Source organism: Lissotriton helveticus, chromosome 6 (genome assembly GCF_964261635.1).
Source record: "Lissotriton helveticus chromosome 6, aLisHel1.1, whole genome shotgun sequence".
Lineage (NCBI taxonomy): Eukaryota > Metazoa > Chordata > Amphibia > Caudata > Salamandridae > Lissotriton > Lissotriton helveticus.
Genome location: NC_136067.1, coordinates 1,133,172,306 through 1,133,194,793, shown reverse-complemented (window position 1 = coordinate 1,133,194,793; position 22,488 = coordinate 1,133,172,306). Strand labels below are relative to the sequence as shown.

Sequence of the window (22,488 nt, the reverse complement as noted above, 5' to 3'; positions counted from 1 at the left end):
TTTTGGGAGGGAACCTGTGTGTTAAACCTTTAAAAACGGCTTCATAACAAGTGTTTTGAACAAGGACGGTTAGTCCAGTCAACACAGAAAAGCAGAAAGGTTGGTAAATAACCGTTAATAGTAATTACCAGCAGGGCCTTGCAGAGCCAAAGTCAAAAGAGATGATACAATATCGAACAGCTTGGCTTGCGGAGCGTCTGTCCTGCAGATGCCACACCAGGCTAAAGAAGGCCACACATTTGTCTCAGCACCCGGATTATATAGACCTTGTGGAAGGGCGTCTGCCAGCCAGTCAGGATGGCATCCAAAACTTAGGTTGACAAGTCAAATGCCATCACTGACAATGCTCAATCTCCAAGCATTGAGCTGTAGATTACACAGATTAGGGTAGAGAACCTTACCCTGTTGCTGCAACATAAGATCTTCCTGAAGTGGTAGCACGAGCGGAGGGCAGACGCACAAGCTCAGGAGTTCCAGGTCCGCTCTCCTGATCCACCACCCTGGTTGTTCCTGATCTTCTTCAGAACTCTGGGCAGGAGAGGCAGAGGCAGGAAGGCATAGAAGTCTCATGCCCAACCACAATCAAAATGCATTCCCTAGTAAGAGCCTTTGCAGAAACTACAGAGAGCTAAAGTTTGGACACTGCACGTTCTGGGCAATGGCGAATATATGTAGCCACAGTTTTTCCCACTGCGGGAGGACAACCTGTCACATTCATGATCAACCAGGTACCACAAAATTCCAAAACTGGTGAGAAAGATTTCTGGCAATGGGTCTAAAGGCCCAAAGAACTGCGCTGAGCACTGAGGCCCAGCTTTACATGAAGAGATCTAAGGCAAAATCTGTTTTTTGCCACAGTCGGAATCCATCAAAAGGTGTATCCATAATGGGTGCCTGCAAATCTCCAGAAGGCCACACATGGCGAAGGAGCACCACACTAGTGCAGACTGCTCACCTCAAACAATTGGTAGTATTCAGATAAACCTAAATCCCTTAGATGGATGTATCCTGAATGGATTGAGCCAAGGACGCCCATTCATAGGGTTGGGATGAACCTGTTCAATCTCTTGGAATTGAAACACAAGACAATATGTATATGGCCAAGGATTTCCCAGGGTCATTGTTTCGGACTGCTCTCACATGTTCTGTAATAATTTCTCTAGGAGGCCTGTTTGTGCTGCCCACACACACTTTTTTGCAGGCACATATCAGTCATAGATCATGTTTGTAATGTTATTCTGAATCTTACACTCCACACTTCCATCAAAACTGAAGGATCTATTCTTATCGCCCGCCAATCTGCATTCAACACATAGTCCACATTTATAGAAACCTTCAGTCAGTTGGCCTCATCAATCAATATGCCAATTTCTAAAAGGAAAGCTTCGGCAAATCATGTTCTTAATTGTCCTCCCCCTATGAAAGATGATCCTCGGATAGAGGGTGGGGGCTGGATGGTTGAGGGGGTAATCTAATCCTTAAGAGTATCATTATGGAAAGAGCGGGAGCGGGAGGTCAAAGGTATAGGGGAGAATTGAGCCTGGGGTACTAGAGGTGCCTTAGTTATTGTATAGGGGGGATTTTTAGGAGTTTGAGCTTAGTATGTAGGCCAATGAGGGTAATGGGGGGGCGGGGGCGGTTATGATTGATTTTGTCTGCCTTTGCCAATGAACCTCTGATGCTGACTGATTTGCAATGTTATGGAGCTGGTTCTTACAATACAAAGATTTTTTTTTAAAAAGAGTATCATCATGAGAGAGCATGTGTCAGGTGAGGGGTACCCACTACCTGGAAGTCCTGGCAGGGACCCCAGGAGGCATGAGGAATTGATAAGAGTCTTTGGAAAGCGACCCAGAGAAGAACGCTTGTACATATTAGTCCCAGACAAGCCTGGGGGGGGGGTTAGAGGATTGAGGTTGCCATTTGGCGGAGGGCGGAATTATTCACTGCTATATTACCTGCTGTGGACTTAGCAACTACCCGAGACTAAAGATCTTGAGGTTACATTAAGTAAATATGGCTATTGGTATAGCAACGAGGAGCTATATATGTGTCAAGAAAGACCCTCGGTTTGTTTACACAGCCATGTAAATGTATGAAAAATATGCAAATGTCTGTAATGTACAAGTACGCATCTCACAAATGCCTAATAAAGTTTGCTCATAAAACAAATGAGTGAGCATGTGTCAATGTCTGTTGAAGGTCTGGCTTAGTCTCCCCACTTCCTGACCAAAACACGTAAAAAACCTAATTATCTGTGTCCTGGAACTATCCCTAGTTCTTTTGACTCCTAATGTGAACTCATGTTTCAATTTCAGGGCCTCACTCCTTGCGTTCTTAATCAGGCCACGGTCATAGTCCCTTCTAAGGATTCTGCTTTATACATCAATGACGTTATCAGAGAATTAGGTGTCCACACAACAATTCCTACTCGCTCTAATCATTTCCTCAAGTGGTATGGCTCTGATCTGAGAATGCAGATGTGAACTGATAGCATGCAAGACAGAATTACACAATGGCTTTTTGGGATACATCTCACTTTGCAGCTTCTGATCCTTGACAGAAAATTCTATGTCTAGAAATGTGATCTGTGTTCCAATATATATCAAAGTGAACCTCATATTGTAATCATAATGTATTGTATCAAGCCCACTGCCTCCTGTAAATCCATGTATAAACGGTCATCATCATAACATGGGTAAAAACATTCTCATCATGACAACTGTCACATCTGAGCGGTGGCAAACTCTTGGCAGAATTGGAACCAAATAGCTAATGGAAATAATCTCTATGTTCCTGGGATAGCTTAGGTGGAGCCTTACCTGACAGCCAGTTATTGATTTGCTGTTGGACCGGGACTATGTCTTCCTGGTACACTGCCCGCATAGCTCTTAGCAGTTCAGCTCTACGGTCCTCCTCTGCCTTAGTACCTTCCCCGTTCCTGTTTCCACTAAAGTGTCTATTCTTTTCCTGGACAAGTCTTTCTTGGTCTTTCACGCCAGGAGTGCCTCGCTCTTCTCGCCATACTCCAACTGTTTCAATTTACTGGCATTCTACCTATCCCCCGTCTTTTGCTCAAGGGCAGCCCTATACTCACCCTGTAAACTCTCAAATTCATCCCTCAGATCATGTCTGACCAGAAGTTAAACTGAGGCATGGATCCCCCCTTTCCTTCTGTGCAATCTTACTCAGCATCCTGTTCCTAAAGGCTTAACGACTAATGTAAGCAGCTTTAATTATGCAGCCTCTCACGTATGCCTTGTGGGCAATCCCAGACCATCTGACCACTGGCACTGCCACTATTACTCTGGAAGACAACCCTGGACTTGTGGGTTAAACTCTATCTAATATTTCGTGATGCAGCAGCAGCATTCCATCTAGGGTCCACCTGTGTCTGGATTTTGACACTGGAAGCCGTATGATCAAATAGACTGCAGAATGGTCTGAAATGGTAGCGAATAAATGGGATACTGATTTAGTGAAATGGCCAACGATCTATCAAGAAGAAAGTAGTTTATGCGGTAAGAGTGTCCATACTTCTTGCTATAAAAGGTATAACCACTCTGCTTCCCCGCCTATGCTTGCCAAATGTCTACCAACATCAAATCACAGATCACATCACATCAAATCACGGAATACTCTAATCCTTGTTCTCATTTTCATCATAATGGTATATCTGGCCTTGGATGTCCTATTCTATTCGTTATCCAAGGCCACATTGAAGTCACCATATATGGGGAGGCATACAGTGCCAGATGTTTTACTAAAATATTCAGCTGGCTGGGTTCATCACAGTCAGGCCAGTAGAACCCTGCATATGTCCACACAAACCCTCCTTTTTCTATTGTGGCATGTACCCACCTGCCTGAACAGTCAGCCTTATGGGTTAGTATCTTAATTCCCCATTTCTTCTTATTTAATATAGCCACACCTTTAGTGTTGCAAGATTGTTCTGAACACACTATATCCTCAACCCAAGAATATCTCCAGAAGACTTGCAAACACTATGATTTCCTCAAGTGCGTTTCTTGTAATATTATAACTTGGGCCTTCTGGCAAGCAGACAGGATCAATCCATGCTTTAAGACTTCTTGTACTAACCGTAGTTTCTTTTTGGCCCTTAGCCATTCACATTCCAGGTGATAATATCTATCTACATCTAGCCCCTGCATTTGTAAAGTATCTCCATTGCCCTAAAGTCACTTCTTAACACACAAAAAACTTCCCTAGGAATTCTTTTAGTGCACTGAGGATTTATTTTTTAAATTATTTTCTCTCACATTCTCCACACCCTTGTGGACCTTCCCTGGGGAACCCTCCCTTCTATCTCAGGCATTGGCATTATGCCTTTAGGAAAACCACACCAGAAGAGACAAGGGACTGAGACTTCCCTGGCTCCCTCACTATCAATATTAACTCACTCAACAGAGAAGTATTAAAAACGCGGTCCTATCTATACAGTATCAAAGACAGGCTGGAGCTATAGATCATATAGTAATCCACATAGGAACAGTAGATATCATATCTATTTGAACCTAGGACGGAACAAGGGAAGACAACAAATGTCTTAATACTGCCCTCACACACTTTGCAGTGTCATGCTTCATCATTGGGCCGCATCATACATCCAGGTGCAGACCAACACTCTGGATGGAGCGCAATCTTTTTTTGACGAAGAACAGTGGTGAGGTAGAGAAAGAAAGAAAAAACGTGGTAGTGCACGCATAACACGTAAACAACGTGAAACAACTAAAAAGAACGAAGGGGGGCCTAAATTCTGTGCGTGGGTGAAACTCCTTTATGCTGAGCCCCTGGCACACATAGTAGCAAACGGTCATATCTCCAGAAATTTCCCACTTAGCCGTGGAACGCGCCAGGGTTGCCCGTTGTCGCCCTTGCTCTTCGCTTTGGTGTTGGAGCCATTGGCTGCCTGGGTCCGGTGGAACCCTATGGTGAGAGGCCTTAGTTGGACGGCTACATGGGAGGACCGCATATCGTTATATGCGGACGATATTCTTCTCTATTTGATCCTCCCACGGCGCTCCATTATAATGCTTCTTAATATTTTTGAGATTTTCGGGCGGGTCTCTGGATACAATATAAATTGGTCCAAGTCAGTTTTGTTTGTCCTGAAGGGTCCCCCGCCTCAGCTCCCGGCGGACTGCCCCCTTAGGATTACCAATGAACCCTTCAAGTATTTAGGGGTCTGGATTAGACCTGATTTCGATGCTTTCTTTCGCCATAATTTGGAACCCCCACTTGACCGTTTCCGGGCAGATGCTAAACACTGGTGCTCCCTGCCTTTGACGCTTCTGGGTAAAGCGGCGCTGTACAAAATGATGACTTTGCCCCGGTTGCTGTATGTGCTTGAGAATACCCCGTCACCCCAAAGTACTTCAAGTCGATAGAGGTGCTGCTTTCAGGCCTCCTTTGGGGTAATAAGCCGTCTCGTATATCGCGGCAGAAACTGGTTAGAAGCTGGTACGATGGGGGGATCGCCCTCCCGGATATTCAATTGTATTACTGGGCAGCCCAGCTAAAGATTATAAACCACTGGCTGCATGCCCCTCAGGAGGAACCGGCATTCAAGGAGGATAGATATGACCTGGGTGGGGAGGGTGTGCTTGGCGCACTATACGATATAAAAGGCGCCTCAACTCTGATCGGCTCAACGGCGCATACAGTCAAGCTGTGGTACGTCGCTCAGGCCCATCTTAAATGTCGAGACACACTTACTCTCATGACGCCACTTTGTTCGTCCCGGAAGTTGGGCAGTCAGAAATACACGAAAGGCTTTGAGGCATGGGATTTGATAGGGATCTCAACTGTAGGGGATCTGTGGAAACAGGGCAGCATTCTGGGGTCGGCACTTAGTCCTTTACTTTTCAATGTTTATTTAGCTCCACTCTTCACCCTGATTGCCAAATGGGGGATTAAGGCGATTTCGTACGCAGACGATACACAACTAGCCTGCTCCTATTCAGAAGTGTCGGTGACAGCATTTAGCAAATTTAAGGGCTGCCTCCGTGATGTAGCTAGTTGGATGAACACCAACAAATTAAAACTGAACGCAGGTAAGACCGAGGTGGTCTTTTTTGGCAAAGATAGTCGACCCCCACCGGACCTGTGGTGGCCATCTGAAATGGACCCTCCGCCGATCCCCAGCACTAATGCAAAGAACTTGGGGGTGAGATGGGATGATAGTCTCTCCTTCTCTTCCCACATTCAGCAGGTCACAGCAGGGTGTCTACATAAACTCAGGAATCTCCGCAAGTTTCTTTCTCTATTGCCAGAAGATTGCCGCAAAACGGTAGTCCATGCAACTGTTACATCTAGACTGGACTACGCGAACGGCCTCTACCTTGGCTTACCAAAATATTTGATTCATCGATTGCAGACCGTGCAGAATGCGGCTGCAAGGCTGATAAAGCATATCCCTTTTAGACAGCGTGTCTCTCCGCATCTGCGCAAACTGCACTGGCTCCCAGTGGCAAGCAGAATCAAATTTAAAGCTCTGACCCTGGCTTTTAGGGCACTATGGGGTACCTGCCCCAAATATCTAAAACTGAGACTCCCCCGCTACCACCAAGCGAGGCTCCTGCGCTCAAACTCCCTGCTTCAGTTAGACGCCCCACGAGTCAGAAAGGCTCGACTTGGAGGAAGGTCCTTTTCTGCTGGCACGGTGAAATTGTGGAACGCTCTACCACCCTCTATCCAGTCTGCAACGTCAGAATCTGGATTTAAGAAGCAATTAAAAACTTGGCTCTTTACGCCGCCTCTTGCTTGCTACCTGTTCTGCCAAGCTGCTCACATAGCGCCAGGACACCTCCTAGTGATGTAGCTGTTCGCGCTCTATAAGTGTTAGTATTATTCTGACATTTGAACAACTTCAGTCACAATACGACTTAGCCCCAACGGAGCGCTTTCGATATTTGCAGGTACGTCATGCCTTGGGTTCGATCATCCGTCCGGGCGATGCGGTGCCCGACTCAACTCCACTTGAGGACAGGCTCCTCACGGAGCATATGGCCAAAAAGGCGACATCCTTTGTATACCGCAAGATCATAAATAATCTCCCTGACCCTACCCTGAAACTTAGGGACTCATGGGCTCGGGAGGTGTGAGAGTTTGACGAATCGGACTGTCAGACTGCGCTCTCCTCTCCTAGGGAGGTGGCCATACCATCCAGACTCAGGCTTGTACAATTTGAAGATCCTGCATCGGGTCTATCATACCAGGACCACGTTATACGAGATTGGGAGGGCCACGCATACATTTTGTTTAAGGGGCTGTGGGGAGGAGGGATCGTTTTTTCACACTATTTGGGACTGTCCTCTAGTGGCTCCATATTGGGCCAAGGTCATGAGGACCATGTCGCAAGTGGTAAAGGTATCAGTAACTCCGGACCCTAAGTGTTGTTTGTTGAATATTTGGGAACCAAACGACTTAACGCGCTATATGCAGGATTGGATGACATTAGGCAGCATGTACGCTAAGAGAAATATAGCCAAATTTTGGGGATCCCCGGTGCTGCCAACGCTCAGAGATTGGTGCAGTGATTTAGATTCCGCAATGTTGGCGGAACAAGCAGTATATTTGAACCGAAAGTGCCCCCGGAAGTGGATCCGAATATGGGGGGCATGGAATGAGTACAGAGGTAATCTGTGTGAGTCGCCGGTGTTGGGAAGCGAGGATGACTCGGAGTGAATGAGGGTAATGTTGTCTTTTTAATGTGCTGCCAGAAATTTCTGTCCTTCCGTATTGAATGTGTAATTAATAGCTGCGTTTTCGATCTACATGTCTCTACCACGAACTGTTACAAATGTGATGTACGATTCTGATATGCCCTATGTTCTCTTTTTGTTATAAAATAAAAATAAAAAATAAATAAAAAATAAAAAAAAAGAACGAAGGGAGGGAGGTCTAATCCCCTCTGTAACGGGACCAAATTGTGCAGTACTTTGACTTAAAACAACCTAAGGGTCAACATAAATTCTTTTATTCTGTCTGTGGACCCCTGGTAGGATTAAAAATATGTATCTGGGTATACAGGGAAAGTGACGGTCCCTATAGCCCCACTGCAAATACCAACATGTTTCTGCCACTATTATGCCCCCACACGGGTCGCGTTGGGTTTCATCAGGGTGTTGGTCCCTAATTGAAGGTCCTCAACCAAATTGGGTGTTTTTACCTTTATCTATATGTTCTGTAGGTACTATCCCATTCTTTTGGTACTCTCCAGAATTTCCGCGAGGGAACAACTTCACGAGTTCATAAGAATTTCTCTGAAACCGGGACTTAGTGGGACTGTGCTCTCGCCGTCACATAGTCACAAGAGTCACCAGGAATCCTGGCCTCACTTACGTCCTCCGACGATATCGGAGGACTGAAGTGAGGGCAGGATTCCAGTCCCACTAAGTGCCGGGTCATGGGGGTCATGTCAGGAGGAGTGGAAGTGTCGCTGCAGGAACGCATAGGACAGTCAGGTGCATGATGTACCTAATCAGTCAGACCACTCATCGGTATCAGGGGGGTGCTGAGGGGTGGTAAGCAACACACCTCATCTCATAGTGTCACGATGGGGCATCTTCGTAAACCCTGTATTTCCTTGTGGCGCAGTGCAACCGTCTCTGGCAGAACCCCCTGTACGGTCACACTGCCAGTACTCCACTCCAGACAACAATGAGGCCTTCTAGTGCATGGAGATGGTCCTCTTAGCAAGCAGTAGTGCCAGGTTAATGAAGCGAATAGCGGCTCCACCGATTCTATGGCACCTGGAAAGGCTAAGCAAACAGCTCGCCATGCAATCTAAGTCCTCCCTGGCATGTGACATGCAAATGCATGGTAAAAACCTCCACCCATAGCGCTCTGACGGACAGCTCCAGAACATATCCACCACCAGGGCCTGGCAACAAGGGCATTCCGGAGACGCAGTAGGGTATATCATATGTATCTTTGCTGGTGTTAAGTAAGCTTTATGTAACACGTTAAACTGTATAAATTGAAAGCGGTTATTGCGCAGAACCTTTCTTGAAGTCTGTCGCAGTCCGTTTGGGTTAATGCACGTCCGACTTTCTTCTCCCAGGCTTGCCGAAGAGTTCCCAAATGGTCTGAAGTGGTGTAAGGGATGGCCCTAGTAAGCCATGTATTAAATCTCTGCCCGTTACCCATTGTGTTAAGGACCTGCGTCATTGGGTGTGTTGCTGGTTACGTATCTGTAACGCCCCACATGCAGTCCAGCGTCAACATGAGACATCTGTGTAGCAGAAATTGATCCGCCGGAAGACCAGTCTGCTCTGCCAGGAGGCCATAGCGATCCGTCATGGAACAAGGATCCCAGTGTATCCACCTCTGCCGCTCCTTAAAATGCCAATCCCTCCCTACCCAGGCTAGCTCGAAATTAACGGATAGAGCCCAGAGAGATTTTGGGAGCATAAAGCGCCAATCCAGGTGCAACCTTCAGCGCTCTACAGTGGCATTCAAGTGCCACTCAAATGAGGGCATTCGAAGACACACACTGCGCTGAGCCAGAAGAAACAGTTCCTGTACAAGCCTCAACACCCTCTGCTCTCACCTAGGGCTAGATGGCACCATGCCAGCCAATAGCTTCACCACTGGAGCTTTGCTGCCAGGTAGTAGTGTTCAAACACCGGAGCTTCCAGTCCCACTTGCTCCTTTGTCAGTTGTGGTTTGGCCAACCCTACTCTACATCTTCTCCCCTCACCTATTACACACAAGGCAGCCCAACTCACAGTCCCAGATAACCTTTTGGTACATGAGGGCGCATTCTTTGCACAAGTTGGCGCTGTGCCTCGAGTCCAGACACCAAAGACACATATTGTGCGGGTCTGTCCTGACATTTGTTTTTGACAGTCATGGAATAGTTTGCACCCTGTAGTTTTAGGTGGGAACATTTGAAACACTAGTTAAACAAAAGAAAAAGGGAGCAGAGCTCCGAGTTCCACGTCTAAAGGCACAAAAAGAAAGGAACAGATGTTAGTGGGCAGGGGTGGCACTTATGTGCAGCTCCACTCTGACTTCCAGGGCAAAACAAAGTCAACGCAGAAGTGCACAGCACCACCTAGATGCACTGAGAGTAAGGCTATGAAATCTTAAGGATACATCCTGGCTTCTGGGGAATATTGTAAAGGTGAAGAATCTGCAGTTAGATGTATCCATCAGAATAAACCTAATGAAGTCTCACTACAACTGTTTAAGCAAGTGACGACTTCGCCAACCTATCTCATGACTGTTCCAAAATTCCCATGGTCTAGAGACTATTTTAAGCAACATTTACTATATGAGTTACAGGCATGTACACGTGTTAATGTTGGATTAGGTCCCCTAACACTGTGTGGGATAGACTACAGACATATAACAAAGGATTTACTCAATCTTGTTAGTCAGGAATATACTTTGTTGAAAGGGAGCAAGAATTCAAATTCCAATAGGAGTTAAAAATCATCAGCATCTACATTCTAGATTAGTATAATCTAATGTCCCCTTTTAGAATAACATTTTAGCTAAGGTTGACAGGGTTAAAGGACAATTAAAGCCATCCTTGCTGCTAAACTATGTAAAAAAGTAAAAATCAAAAAAATGAAAATTATTGAAGTTAGTGAAAAGTCTGACTACCTCTTAACTTGTATGGCTAAGAAGCTTGAGTTCCAGGGCTACATTTCTGCAAGAAACACGTAACCCAGCATGCTATTTTATGTAACAAGATCAGTTTATGGTCCGAGCTGGAGTTTCTGCAATGTCTTTATTTACCTATAGTTGCTGAAGTATGACATTCTATCCCTTGAATAGCCAAGTAAGGAATTTCTCTACCTCATCCAGAAGAAGACCTCCTGCAAACTTTTCTAAGTTGTTTCCAGAGTTGTTGTGTGACACAGCAGATACAATATTGATTTGTAGGTGAGAGAAGTGCATAGAGTGAAGAAAGCAGAGAACCTGGACCCGTCCCTTCTCCAGTGGGTTCTGACACAATAGCAGACTGGGCTGGCAAATTACCAGAAACAATGCAATGCTCATCTTTCGGTGTCTTGACATCAGGGTCCAAAGCATTAGAAGTAAAAGGCTCAGCACAAGGCCTATTCTAAGGGATCTGTCCAAAAGGATTTCAAGCCCTATAATCAGGATATAGCTCCCATAGTATTCACTAACTTCCAGTAAAATAAATAATTCAGCCCAAACTATCTTGTCTCATATGTAAGAATTTATGCCAGGAACCAACTATGTGTCTGTAGAAGAAAATCAAGCACCACTTGCAAGAAGGATGCAAAGGTCTACTTATTTAGTTGTAATCCATCAGACAGTATTCCTGCTATTCAGTTAAAGAGGAAGAACATGTTCAGTTGCAACATCCAAAATTAGAAAGAGCTGGTTACGGAAAAGGAAACGAAAAAATGACTCTAAAGTGAGGGAAGCATAAAGAAACTTTCTATTTACTACCCCCAAATTGTTAGTCTCTGCTACCACTTAGTTCAGTGTGATATCATGTGCCTGGAGGTGATTTGCTGCAAACATTGCTTTCAATTAGTCACTCCCAGTCAAAGATTAAAAAAACAAAAATCAACCTTGTCAGCAAAAACGACAAAATGTATCCTATAAAATTATATACACATACCAGAAATTTACTAGCCAGAAGAGATTGTTCAAATAATGACCGGATGATTAAAACGGACATAGCCCCCAATGGCTTTTGAGTGAGATAACCTCAGGCTGTCACAGACCAGCGTTCGCCAAAAATCATGTTGGATCAAAAAGTCAGATAAAAAGTTTAAAAGGCACAAAATAAGTGCCTAAGTTCTGCTCTGGTACATACAAGTAGTCCAGGATGCTAGGCCAGTAAACAACCAATGACCTATTGACTTTATGCTTCATATTTGATCATTTTTAATTTGCTTTTATTTCAGTGATCACAACAATTACAACTTTAAGCAAGAAGAACAATATTGTGTGGTTCTGGTCCACACACTAACCTTATTGGTCCTTCTGTACTGCCTTGGAACATCCAGGGCTCCTTTAAGACAGCTGAAAGAAGACTCACTTAAATCCTGGCTGATCCGGTTACTTAGAACGGGCACACATGATGATAAAGAATTATGGGTGTCTTCCAATGCTCCTGAAAACATATGAAAATCAATGTTAACTAAACGAGTCTGCTCAGACACAAACAGCATAAAATGTGATATAACTTCATGAATGTATATACCCTTTGGTTGGTGTAAACATCGGAGAATGCTTTACACTGAATGTATTGCCACACCTTCATGAAAACATCTAGGATGGCAGGTTTGAAAGTAGTCAAACAACACTTGTAGGGAGTTGGGTTTGTGTTGCAGTACCCCCACCCACCTTTTGCCTGCCATTTGATGTAACTTTGACTCAAGTGTACTGGGTTCCTGCTAATCAGGTCCCCAGTACCAGTATTCGTTCCCCAAAAATGTTCAACCATTTCCCGAAATTGCCAAAATCTTTAGCACCCTCTGTGAGTCCCTAGTAAATGGTACCCCTGATACTTAGGGCCTGCGGTACTAAAGAGGGTTCCTAAGGGCAGAAGCATGAATTGTGCCACCCTAAGGGATCCGTCACCAAGCACATGCAAGGCTGCCATTGCAGGCTGTGTGTCTTGGTGCAGCCAAAAGTGAAAACTCAACACGTCACACATCCCTGTGTGCCATGTCCCTAAACTGCATGTAATAGTTGCAAGTCATCCCTACAGCAGGCTTGACGGCCCAAAGTCAGGGCGCTGAATATATGTGAGGGCACACCTGCATGAGCAGATATGCCTCTGTGCTGGTCAGTCATATTACTGCCAGTACAACTGACCAGGGAAGCCATTTTATAACATGTGCTGGACACTGCTGAAAACGAGTTCTCCAGCTACATGCGGTCTTCACTGAAGATAGGGATGTTTGGTATTAAACATCTTGTATTGATAAACCCACACTGATGGATTTATTAAAACATGCACCCCGTGGGCACCTTAGTAGTGCCCCTTGAAAACCTACCAGTCTCTGGTGTGCTTCTTGACTGGTTTCTGCCAGCCTGCCACTCGAGGCAGTGTTGCTTTCAGGAGATCCAGAAAAAAGACAGTCCGGGATGAGGCTGTAACACCCCGTCCCACAGAATGACCCGCTGATTAGCCTTCCTAGGCCGGCAAGCCTTGAAATGCAAATCTGGCTCCCCTCACAAGAGAGGAAGCTGACCCCCTTATCCAGAGCCCCTTTGGAACCTGGACAGGTGGGAAAATGATCTAATTGGGTAGGTGTGCCACCCCCAGGCTAGTACCACCCCTAAGGTGGGCTAAACTGAGGTGGACACGATTTTCAAGAAGTAGCCATCTTGGTGATGGCACACTTAGGAATTCTGGGACAGGGTTATGCCCACTTCCAACAGGAAGTGGTCATATAGTGGGCATAGTGACGCCAAGGGTCAGTAGCCTATTGGCTACTACCCTACACTCCCCTAACGCTCCTAAATTGAGTATTTAGGGGAGCCCCTAGCACTCTTAGTGCGGATCCTTAAGACCGGAAGAAAGAAGATGGATGAGAAGTGTCGCACTGCAAGAACGGAAGACCCAGCAACTGACCTGGCGCCAACCTTGCCGGCCTGCCTATTGCATCAAAAGTTGACATGTCCTGCAGCAGCTGAGTGCCCAAAGCCCGGGAGACCTGCCAGCCTTCGCCAAGGAACCAAGACCTCCCGAAAGGACAGCAAAACTGTCTCCTGTATTCTGCAGACAGCCAAAGAAAGACCAAGAGGACTAGGGCCCCGCCAAAACCAGCCGCCCATAAACAGCATATGATTCTCCTCCCATAGGTTAACATTGCAGAACTCAGAAATCCCAGTAAGTGTAGACTCTCTGAACTGAAAATTATTCCTATATAAACAAATACTTACCCAAACGATTTTCTTCAGATGCCTAAACATATATACAGATACTTCCTATTTTTATAAACTGCAGTAGATTTCCTTTTTGAGTTGTACCTCTCATTTATGGACCATTGTGTGTATTTTTTTAGATGTCTTGTACTCCTCTGTGTTACGCCTAAGGCTGTTCGACCACTCTATCCCCTAAAAAAGCACCTTGGGACTGCCATAGCAAGCCAACAGTGTCCATATCCACTTATAAGGAAACCCCTGAACTCTTAATATGATATATCTAATTTTGATATATCATATAAAGAGCCAGCTTCCTACAACACTGAAAAAGTTGTTTATGTAGTCCCGGGCTACTTCACACCGTTTCCGACCTTAAGTAAACTGAGGCAAAATCTGGACTCTCAGACACCGAAAGGCTTTAATTCTAATTTACTTCTTGCAACAAAGGACAATAATACATTGTTAATCTAATAAGCGTACCGTAACAAAATATCTTCAAGATGTTTAAAAACACAAAACCTGCATTTTTAGTCAAACTTTAATTTTTTCATGTCTCTTTCCTTAGTCTTGTGGTCGATATATGTCATAGAATGCGAGCTGATCAAGTTCCCAAGACCCTGGAATGGGGCTTATAGGATACAACACATTTAAGCATGTGGTGAAATTAGTTTCAAAACAGGATGAGACTGTAAATATGGTGACAACACAGACCGGTAAGTACCCTCATGCCCTTACAAGTAAGGTGTAGAGGCCCGGCTGTTGGGCATGTGGGAGCTAGAGCGATAAAATTTACTTTATGATGACTTGATTCCTCTTTGTCTATAGGCTCATCTCATTATAGGGTATCCTGCCAATGAGTGTCAAAATTGAAATCTTTGTGGATAGAATACATAAATGAGAAGGGGAACAAAAAGAGAAGGCATCATTGGGCAGCCTGGGTCCGGGCTGAGTTGGGCACAACTTCCTGGCCATCCTGGCTTGGCTCTGGGATGAAGCTGCGAGAGCTTTAGATCTGCAAATAGCACACTTAGCCATCCCAGCCTGTATCCGTGATAGATACATGACTCAAGCACACCTCCATTGATACCTTTGCTCCGCTGGAGTATAACTGGACAATGGATGGAGGTGGGTTCCATGAAGAGTACTAAAGTAGGTGATATATGCCATTATCCATCTAGCAATTGTGGTTGTAACAGCTGTTGAGCAAGGATCATTGGCTCAAAAAAGTTACAAAAAATTGGCAAGTAGCCTGCATTTCACTGGTTCTATCACTGCAAGTGTCTCCTCAGCTGGGCAGGCATGAAGAAGTGGAATTATTGGAAGAAGAATCATCTCATTGTTCAAAGTTTATTCAGATAGAATCTAAGAAATAAAAGTGGGATGAATCCTCAGGACCATCATTCCCCGGTGAAATACTATGAGCAGGTGTTAGGTGCAAAGGTATTGCTGCTCAATTATGCATCTGGTGGATTTTAGGGCCCAGAAGAAAGATTACTTCCACAAACATACCGTCTGGTCATGCAAGGCCACTGTCTCATGGGGTTTGTGAATCAGCCTGCCTAGAACCTAGTTGAGATCTTAAGAGACCAAGAGGCATCTTGTTACGGAGAAACAGATAGATCAGGTGCATCAAACATCTTTTAATGGCTTCACTGGCTATGTAGAAGGACTCTTCAGGCACGTTTGGACAGACAATGGTAGCAAATCTGTCTCTTGAGACCCTTTTCTTGTGATATGACAGGAAAAAGGCATCACATCATCCACTGTGAAGGTGAAAGGGTTGATGATCTCAGGTCAAGCAAAACAGCAGAATCTCAGTCAACTCCTTCTGTACTGAGCTGAGGTAAATGACTTCCTTTCATCCTCTAGGACATCCATGTTCTATGTGCAGAGGCCTATGTGTGCAAAGGCTAACTCCTCAAATATAGTGTGCTCAAGCTGAGCTATGGTACAGATGGGTGCAGCACTCCACTAATAGGAGGCTTCTTCTCTTGGGGAAGGAGTGATAGGCTCGCTGATGTAGATGGAGCAGGCCAGCAACCTGACTTGGCGAGGCCACACAGGAGTGAGTAGGATGACTGAACACCCTAGGCTGTCCATGATCTTCTGCAGGACTTTTTAAGACCAATGGAGTTGAAGGGAAGGCCAGAGTCAGACAGAAGGCATATGTGAATGATGAACCCAGGTCAAAATCATCCCCTAGCGATCCAGGCACCCTGTCCAATCAGGAGATAAACTAATCGTACCTTATATTCAGATGAGTGGTGAAAGTGCTTGTGGCTAGACTATCCCAGGCTTTAGAGATTAGATGAAGTATTCCCTGAAAAAATGCTGAGGGACTGGAAATGTCTACTCAGGTTGTTCATTCTGGTGTAGTCAATCTCTGAAATGTGGGAGTCTAACTAGAGTATACGGTAAGTGGAGCCCATTTCGAAAGGTTTACTGCCACATAGCAGAGATGTGGAGATTGGGCATCCCCTTGCTTCCTTACATAGTAGAGGGATGTGCTATTATCTGTGTGGAGGACCATCACAGAACTCACTACTCAAAAGCAGCCTTGCTATGCTAGAAAGACTGCATTTCGTTGCAATATGCTTAAGCTTATTTCATCCTGTCACAACTCGCAAACAGTTGGGAACATGGTAGCAAGAGTTCTGATGGAAATTCTCCAATCCTCTTCTCTGAGGACATGAAGGAACTTGGCTTCACTACATCTTAGCACAGTCTGCCCATGAGATTACGGACATTTGGAGATGGGCGAGAGAAGAAGACACGGGATACCCAGTTTGTCTCTCTGGAGTCACAGGCCTTGTCATCGTTTTATAAGACCATCACCTATATTGGTCTTCGATCAGAGGATATTCCGATGTGCTGATGATCACAGCAATTAATAACCCTGGGATGTACCGGGAAAACCACCTCAAGCTCGGGAGCATCAGCATGCCAGAGTGGAGTGAATTATACAGTTCATACAAAGGCAGAACAGAAGGAGAATCTTGTGATATGGAAAGACATGAGCTACTGAAGGGAAGGAATAAGCACACAGGGAAAAACAACAAAGCTGATGGAACCAATATGATGAATGAACTGAGCACCTGCTGGAATCATACACCCAAGATAACGTGTGTCGTACTATGCTGCCTCAGAAGCGCCAGGTTCTGTGATTCTGAATCTTTGATTGCCCTGTCTCTGCCTATGACCAGTAAAGTTCTTCTCCTACTCAGCCTCGTCCTCCATCAATCAATATTCCAAACTCTCCAGACTGTCCATCTGTGAGCCCCACTCAACCCATACTCTGAAGAATTGGTTATTATTGAGGGGCTGGTTTTGAATGAGGTAGACAAAAGGGGCATCAGAGTAAAATGTATGATGCATGAGCTCACTATCTAAAAATTGTGAACAAACATAGATGGAGTGTAAGGAGTTTGGCAAACACCAGATCTCAGTGTTTTGCCAGGTGAAGTTACAGGGACGCTCTCATGGGACACCAACAACAGGATGATGCCAGTAATCTTAGAAGCTTCTGGAACTATGATCTAGTTGTACAGGAAGTAATTCACTTTCTTGCTGATGGGTTTTGCCCTCTCTGGAAGAGGAAAGACATTTGCCAGGCTGGATGTGGATTAGATCACTTAAAACGTAATATTGTCAAGAGTCTGAGAGTCAGGGTGAAACCAGGCACAGCTTTCTCCCTTGATTGTTGCTTTGATGAGAAAATAATTACAGTAGGGATAGCAGTGAGCCCTCTACTCCTCCAGAAAGTGAGCCAAAAGTGGCAGGATCATGTTACAAACATGGAAGCAGGTACACAAACCAAATGCTAATGCCGTGTACTGATAATTTCCCCCAGCATAAAACGGAAGTACTTCCTTTGTACTTGCAGGCAACCAAAATCAAAGAAAGCATCCTGTAGAGTCACTGATCAGTTTTTATTTTGAACAGAGGCCAGGACCTCGGGCAATGCTAACATCATGAACTGAAGGGGAGATGGAAGGGGGTTGGGGGGGGGGGGGTAGATGTGCTGCTGATTCAGTGTTTAGAGAACAAAAATGTTAGTGGTCTGCCTTTTTTCCAGACAAGGAAGAGGTGGATGTAATATACCTGTCCACTTTCTGGGTTCGGGGCTGGCACCATACTCTCAAAAGCAAGAGCCTCCAGACCTCCTTCAGAATTATATGGGATGCCAATCAAGACATGATATGATGTGGCCTCCTGAGATTGTGAATTCACAGGTAAGTCATTGAACTCCTTGTCCTCTGCTGTGGCACGGGAATCAGGCTGGTTCAACTCTATGAAGTCTCCTTTTTGAGTGTTAGTTAGTGTGCAGCAAGTCGGCTGCTTTTGCAAAGAGGTTTGGATCAAAAGAATGACTTAGCTTTGAAATACTGGAAGGCTGACAAACAGCTACAACAGAGAAAGTGGTCTTGGTGGTACTGACTGGTTGACACTCAGCGAGCAGGCTTTGAGAGTGACTATTCGGGAATGTTGCTGAACATTTTTAGAAACATTATCCAAAAGGTTCTTTTAATTAAAAAAATAAGTTGATGACTTTTTGCCTTGGTCTCCAGCTTACTGTCTAACAATTTTAGCCTTCATAGTGTGGCACAAAAGCAGCCTTAATTTAGAGGAAGTGTCTAAAGAATTTATGCAGCACGCAAACAGTAATTAATTGAAACAACAACAGAAGAAAAATCCCAAATCAATTTAGAAAAATAGAGCTAATTTTAATTAATTAGGGCTTGAAAAATATGAAAAATGCTACTAGACCTGCAGGTCTAGTAACTTGAATAATCTACTCGACCTAACTGTAATGTTCTTGACCCGTGAACTGGTCTCAAATTGTGTGATCCTAGACAAATATTTTGTCTTATGGAGCCGCCTTTTTCTTCATTATCACTTAAGAACATCTTCAAATATGCAAGTTCACTATTTCTGCTGTACAAAAAAACTCTTTATGTACTATAAAAGAAAATACATCACAGAATTACATTTCTTCGTAACTGGTGAAATATATTTGAAATGTTTGAACAGTTCACCTATTAACTTTTTCAGTGTTGTGTTAGAAAAAAACATGAAATATTACATCTTTTCATTTCACATGCTTTGCACAGCACGATTGCCACACAGTTCACATTACAAAATCCTCTAACTTCAGTCACAGAAAGAAAGGTAAATGTAGGAAGACAAACTGACTTATGTCTCTGAAAGCCAGCAAATGTGACAAGATAACAAGATTTAAATGCATCTTTATTGCTCATTCCCTTTGTGAGCAAGCAGAACGGGCGAGTATGCCCTAAAAATAGCTAATGATTAATTCTGGCTTGCCATAGTGAGTGGCCATGTGGATTTTTCAAGCCCTGTAAATAAAATTACACCAAAATAAATTAAATCCAATCCATAGAACTGGAGTGATGAATTTTAAAATTTGTTAGTTAACTCTAGTGCCTAAAAGATCAAAGCATCAACCGGGGATACCTAGTCACGAAAGACCAGAACAAAGTCAAAGGTTAAGGCCAACTGCGCGGGGGTATGGATGGGATACAAGGGGTTGATGAGGCCTGGTCTTGGCTTACCTTTGGACTTAGAAATTTTCTTGAATAAAATTCCAGAAGGTAAGAGTTCAGCAGGGCAAAGCAGCAGGCTGTGTCTGAGGAGTATTCATTGTCGCTGGACAAAGTCTCTGTGAAGCTGTTGACGATGGCGGGAAAAAGCTCGGAGCAGGAAAAGCTGGATTTCCAAACCTAGGAGGTGATCGTTGTTGATAGGGAGCTAATCGCCGTTGAGCCTGGTGAAGATTTTTACCTTCTGCCCTAGACAACTTTTTGAAAGTCGAAAAACTCCAGTGGGACAAAGCTGCAGACTGTGGCTGAAGAGGGCTCCACAAGGCTGGATACTGTCACTGAGAGGTCCAGTTGAAGAGGATTTGCTGCTGAAGAGCATAGCAGGAGCTACTGCAAAATTAGGCTGACTGGCAATGCACCTTGTGCAAATAAGCCGGCAGGTAAGTCTTCTGTCGGTTCTCAAGGAGGTTTTTGGTGAAAATGTTTTACAAGTCCTACATTTTTAGCCTGGAGAAGCACCTCTAACACCACTTGCAAGGGTTCAGGAACTGGGGGGTACTACTTGGGAGGTTAGGACGCACTCTAGCAGAGGCCAGGTGCAAGGTTCAAGGCCTCAAGAGCTTGTTACGTCTCTGCAGCTCCCACACAGGAGGCCAGCCAACTAGTTGTTGTTCCTGGGGTCAAAGAGATGGTCCAGTTCTCCTTCAAGCAGCAAGACAGGCCTTCAAGCAGCAGGGTAGTCTTTTGGAAGCAGCAGGGCAGTGTTCTGGAGGTCAAGGCAGACCTTTGAAAGTCTTCCACAGGTCCAAGAGTGTATCAAAGAGGTATTCTGAAAAGCCAGTATTTATAGCTCGTGCCAGTCTTTAAAGTGTGGGGCAATTCTCTATGCTGCCCCCACATCTCATTCTGGAAAGTGCTTTCCTTTCCCTGCCAAGGCTCCCAAAAGACTGGGGTGACAAAAAAGAATAGGGGCAGGTTCCTTTGTGTGTGCTGGAGGCAATCCCTCTGAAGTAAAAGTGGGGCAGGGGACAGTTCCACCCCAGCCATCCTGGCAGGTTGGGCCCTCTTGCCAACATCTAGCCCCCTTTCGTCTCACTGGATGAGAGGAACATACAAAGCCCAACAGGACAGCGATTACCACTTATGTAAACTAGGACAATGGCATCAGGCACAAATGGTTAGGACAAGAAAGTGCAAACTTTGTTAAAGTGGCATTTTCAGAATTGTAACTTAAAATCCAACTTATCATTAAAGAGGATTTTAATTACAATTTGTGTTTTAACAGGGCATTTCCACCTGCTGCTAAACATAAGGTAAAACCAAAGGGGATGATGGACGGAGTGTTGAACATTGCAAGCACACACCCCCAGTCAACTGATCTGGGTTTAATCCATCATCATTCTTTAGCTCACTCCGCCACCCCAGTTCAGACATGGCCATATGAGATGGTGACCAAAAAAAGGATGGATTTAGGCTCAGATCTCTGTACTGGGGTGAATGTATGACATTGGTCTGCATTCTGTCCATCAATTGTTCTTTTTGCTAAACATAAGGTAGCACTTATTAAATGTAATAAGGCAACCCAATGATATCTTATGCAAGAGATAGGCCTTACAGTAGTGAAAAACAAATGTAGGACACGTAAAACTCACAGCATCATGTCTTTCTTTTTAGATACAATGCACCCTCCCCTATTGGCTTTAATGGCCTACCTTAGGGGTGACCTTTATGTTTTAACAACATGGGCAAATCCAATATGTCTGGTGTGGACGGCCAGCTTTTGGCAATTCTTTTGTCATGGTTTTTGGAATGTATTATTGTTCTGAAAGCTACCAGGACCTCATTAAATCTAAAAAAAAAAAAAAAAAAATTGGCTAAAGGTAAAAGTGTTTTTCTGATCTCAAAAAAGTACACATTACCATGGTACACCCAGCACTGAAAGGAACTACTCTGTGTGTGAATGTGCTTCATGAGTAACTCACAGTGAAGTCAGTACATGGTTGAAGTGGGCTAACACTGCGCCCTGATGCACACTGGAGTAGGTGTCAGAAATATGCAAAGGATACAGGCTAATGGGTGAAGTCTGACTGGAAAGCCCTATAATGAACTATGATATACATATGTTTAGTAACATTGAAAAATTATGGGTATGGCTTTGGCTGCCAGTCTCGCCTTTGAAAAAGAATACAAGAAGGAAGGCAAAAAGGAGAGAAGGAATAAATGAAGGAAGGCAGAAAAAAAGGAAGGAAGGAAAAAATGAAGGAAGGCAGAAAAAAGGAAGGAAGTGAGGTAGGCAAAAAGGGAATAAAGGCAAGTAAGAACGGGGAGGAAAAAAGGAAAGGAAGGCAAAAAGAAAGAAAGGAGGGAGTAAGCAAAGAAGCAAAAATGAAGGAAGAAGGAAAGAAAAGCAGGAAAAGCAAGAACAAACAGGGAAAGAAAAAGGAAAGAAAGAATGGAAAAAAGAAAAAAGTAAAGAGAAGGAAATCTAAATGGAAAGACAAAGAAAGAAAGGCAAAAAAGAAAAATGGAAAGAAAGGACGCAAAAAAAATAAGAATGCAAAAACAAAAAGGAGGGAAAAAGAGGAAGAAAGAAAAAGAAAGCAAAAAGAAACTAAAGAGGAATGAAGGCAAAAAAGAAAGAAGGCAAGAAAGAAAAGTATTCAGGAAAGAAAAAAGGAAGGAGAAAAAGAAATAAAGAAAAAAACTAAGGAGGAAAGAAGGCAAAAGAGACGACAAACAAGAAAGAAGGCAAAAAAGACAGAATAAAAATAAAGAACACAAGAAATGATGCAAAAAAGGATAAAAAAGGAAGAAAGCAAACAAGAGAGAAGGAATGAAAGAAATAATGAAAGGCAAGAGGAAGAAAGAAAGGAGGAGAGAAAAACAGAAATAATAAAATAAAAAAGAAAGGCTAAAAAGAAAGGAAAGAATGAAGGAATGAAAATGAAAGAAGGCAAACAAGAAAGAAAGAAAAAAGTAAAAGTAAAATAGAAATAATGGAAAGGAGTGAAATAAGCCAAATAAGAAAGAAAGGTGT

General features: G+C 44.1%; 1 protein-coding gene across 1 annotated transcript in view; it reads right to left on the bottom strand.

Moving 5' to 3' along the window:
• Nucleotides 1-22,488, bottom strand: part of COG2 (component of oligomeric golgi complex 2) — a 358,467-nt gene that overhangs the window by 57,304 nt on the left and 278,675 nt on the right. Inside the window, exon 15 of the mRNA XM_078648793.1 lies at nucleotides 11,985-12,127. Coding sequence (XP_078504919.1) covers nucleotides 11,985-12,127 — 143 coding nt within the window. The remainder of the gene's footprint in view (nucleotides 1-11,984; nucleotides 12,128-22,488) is intronic.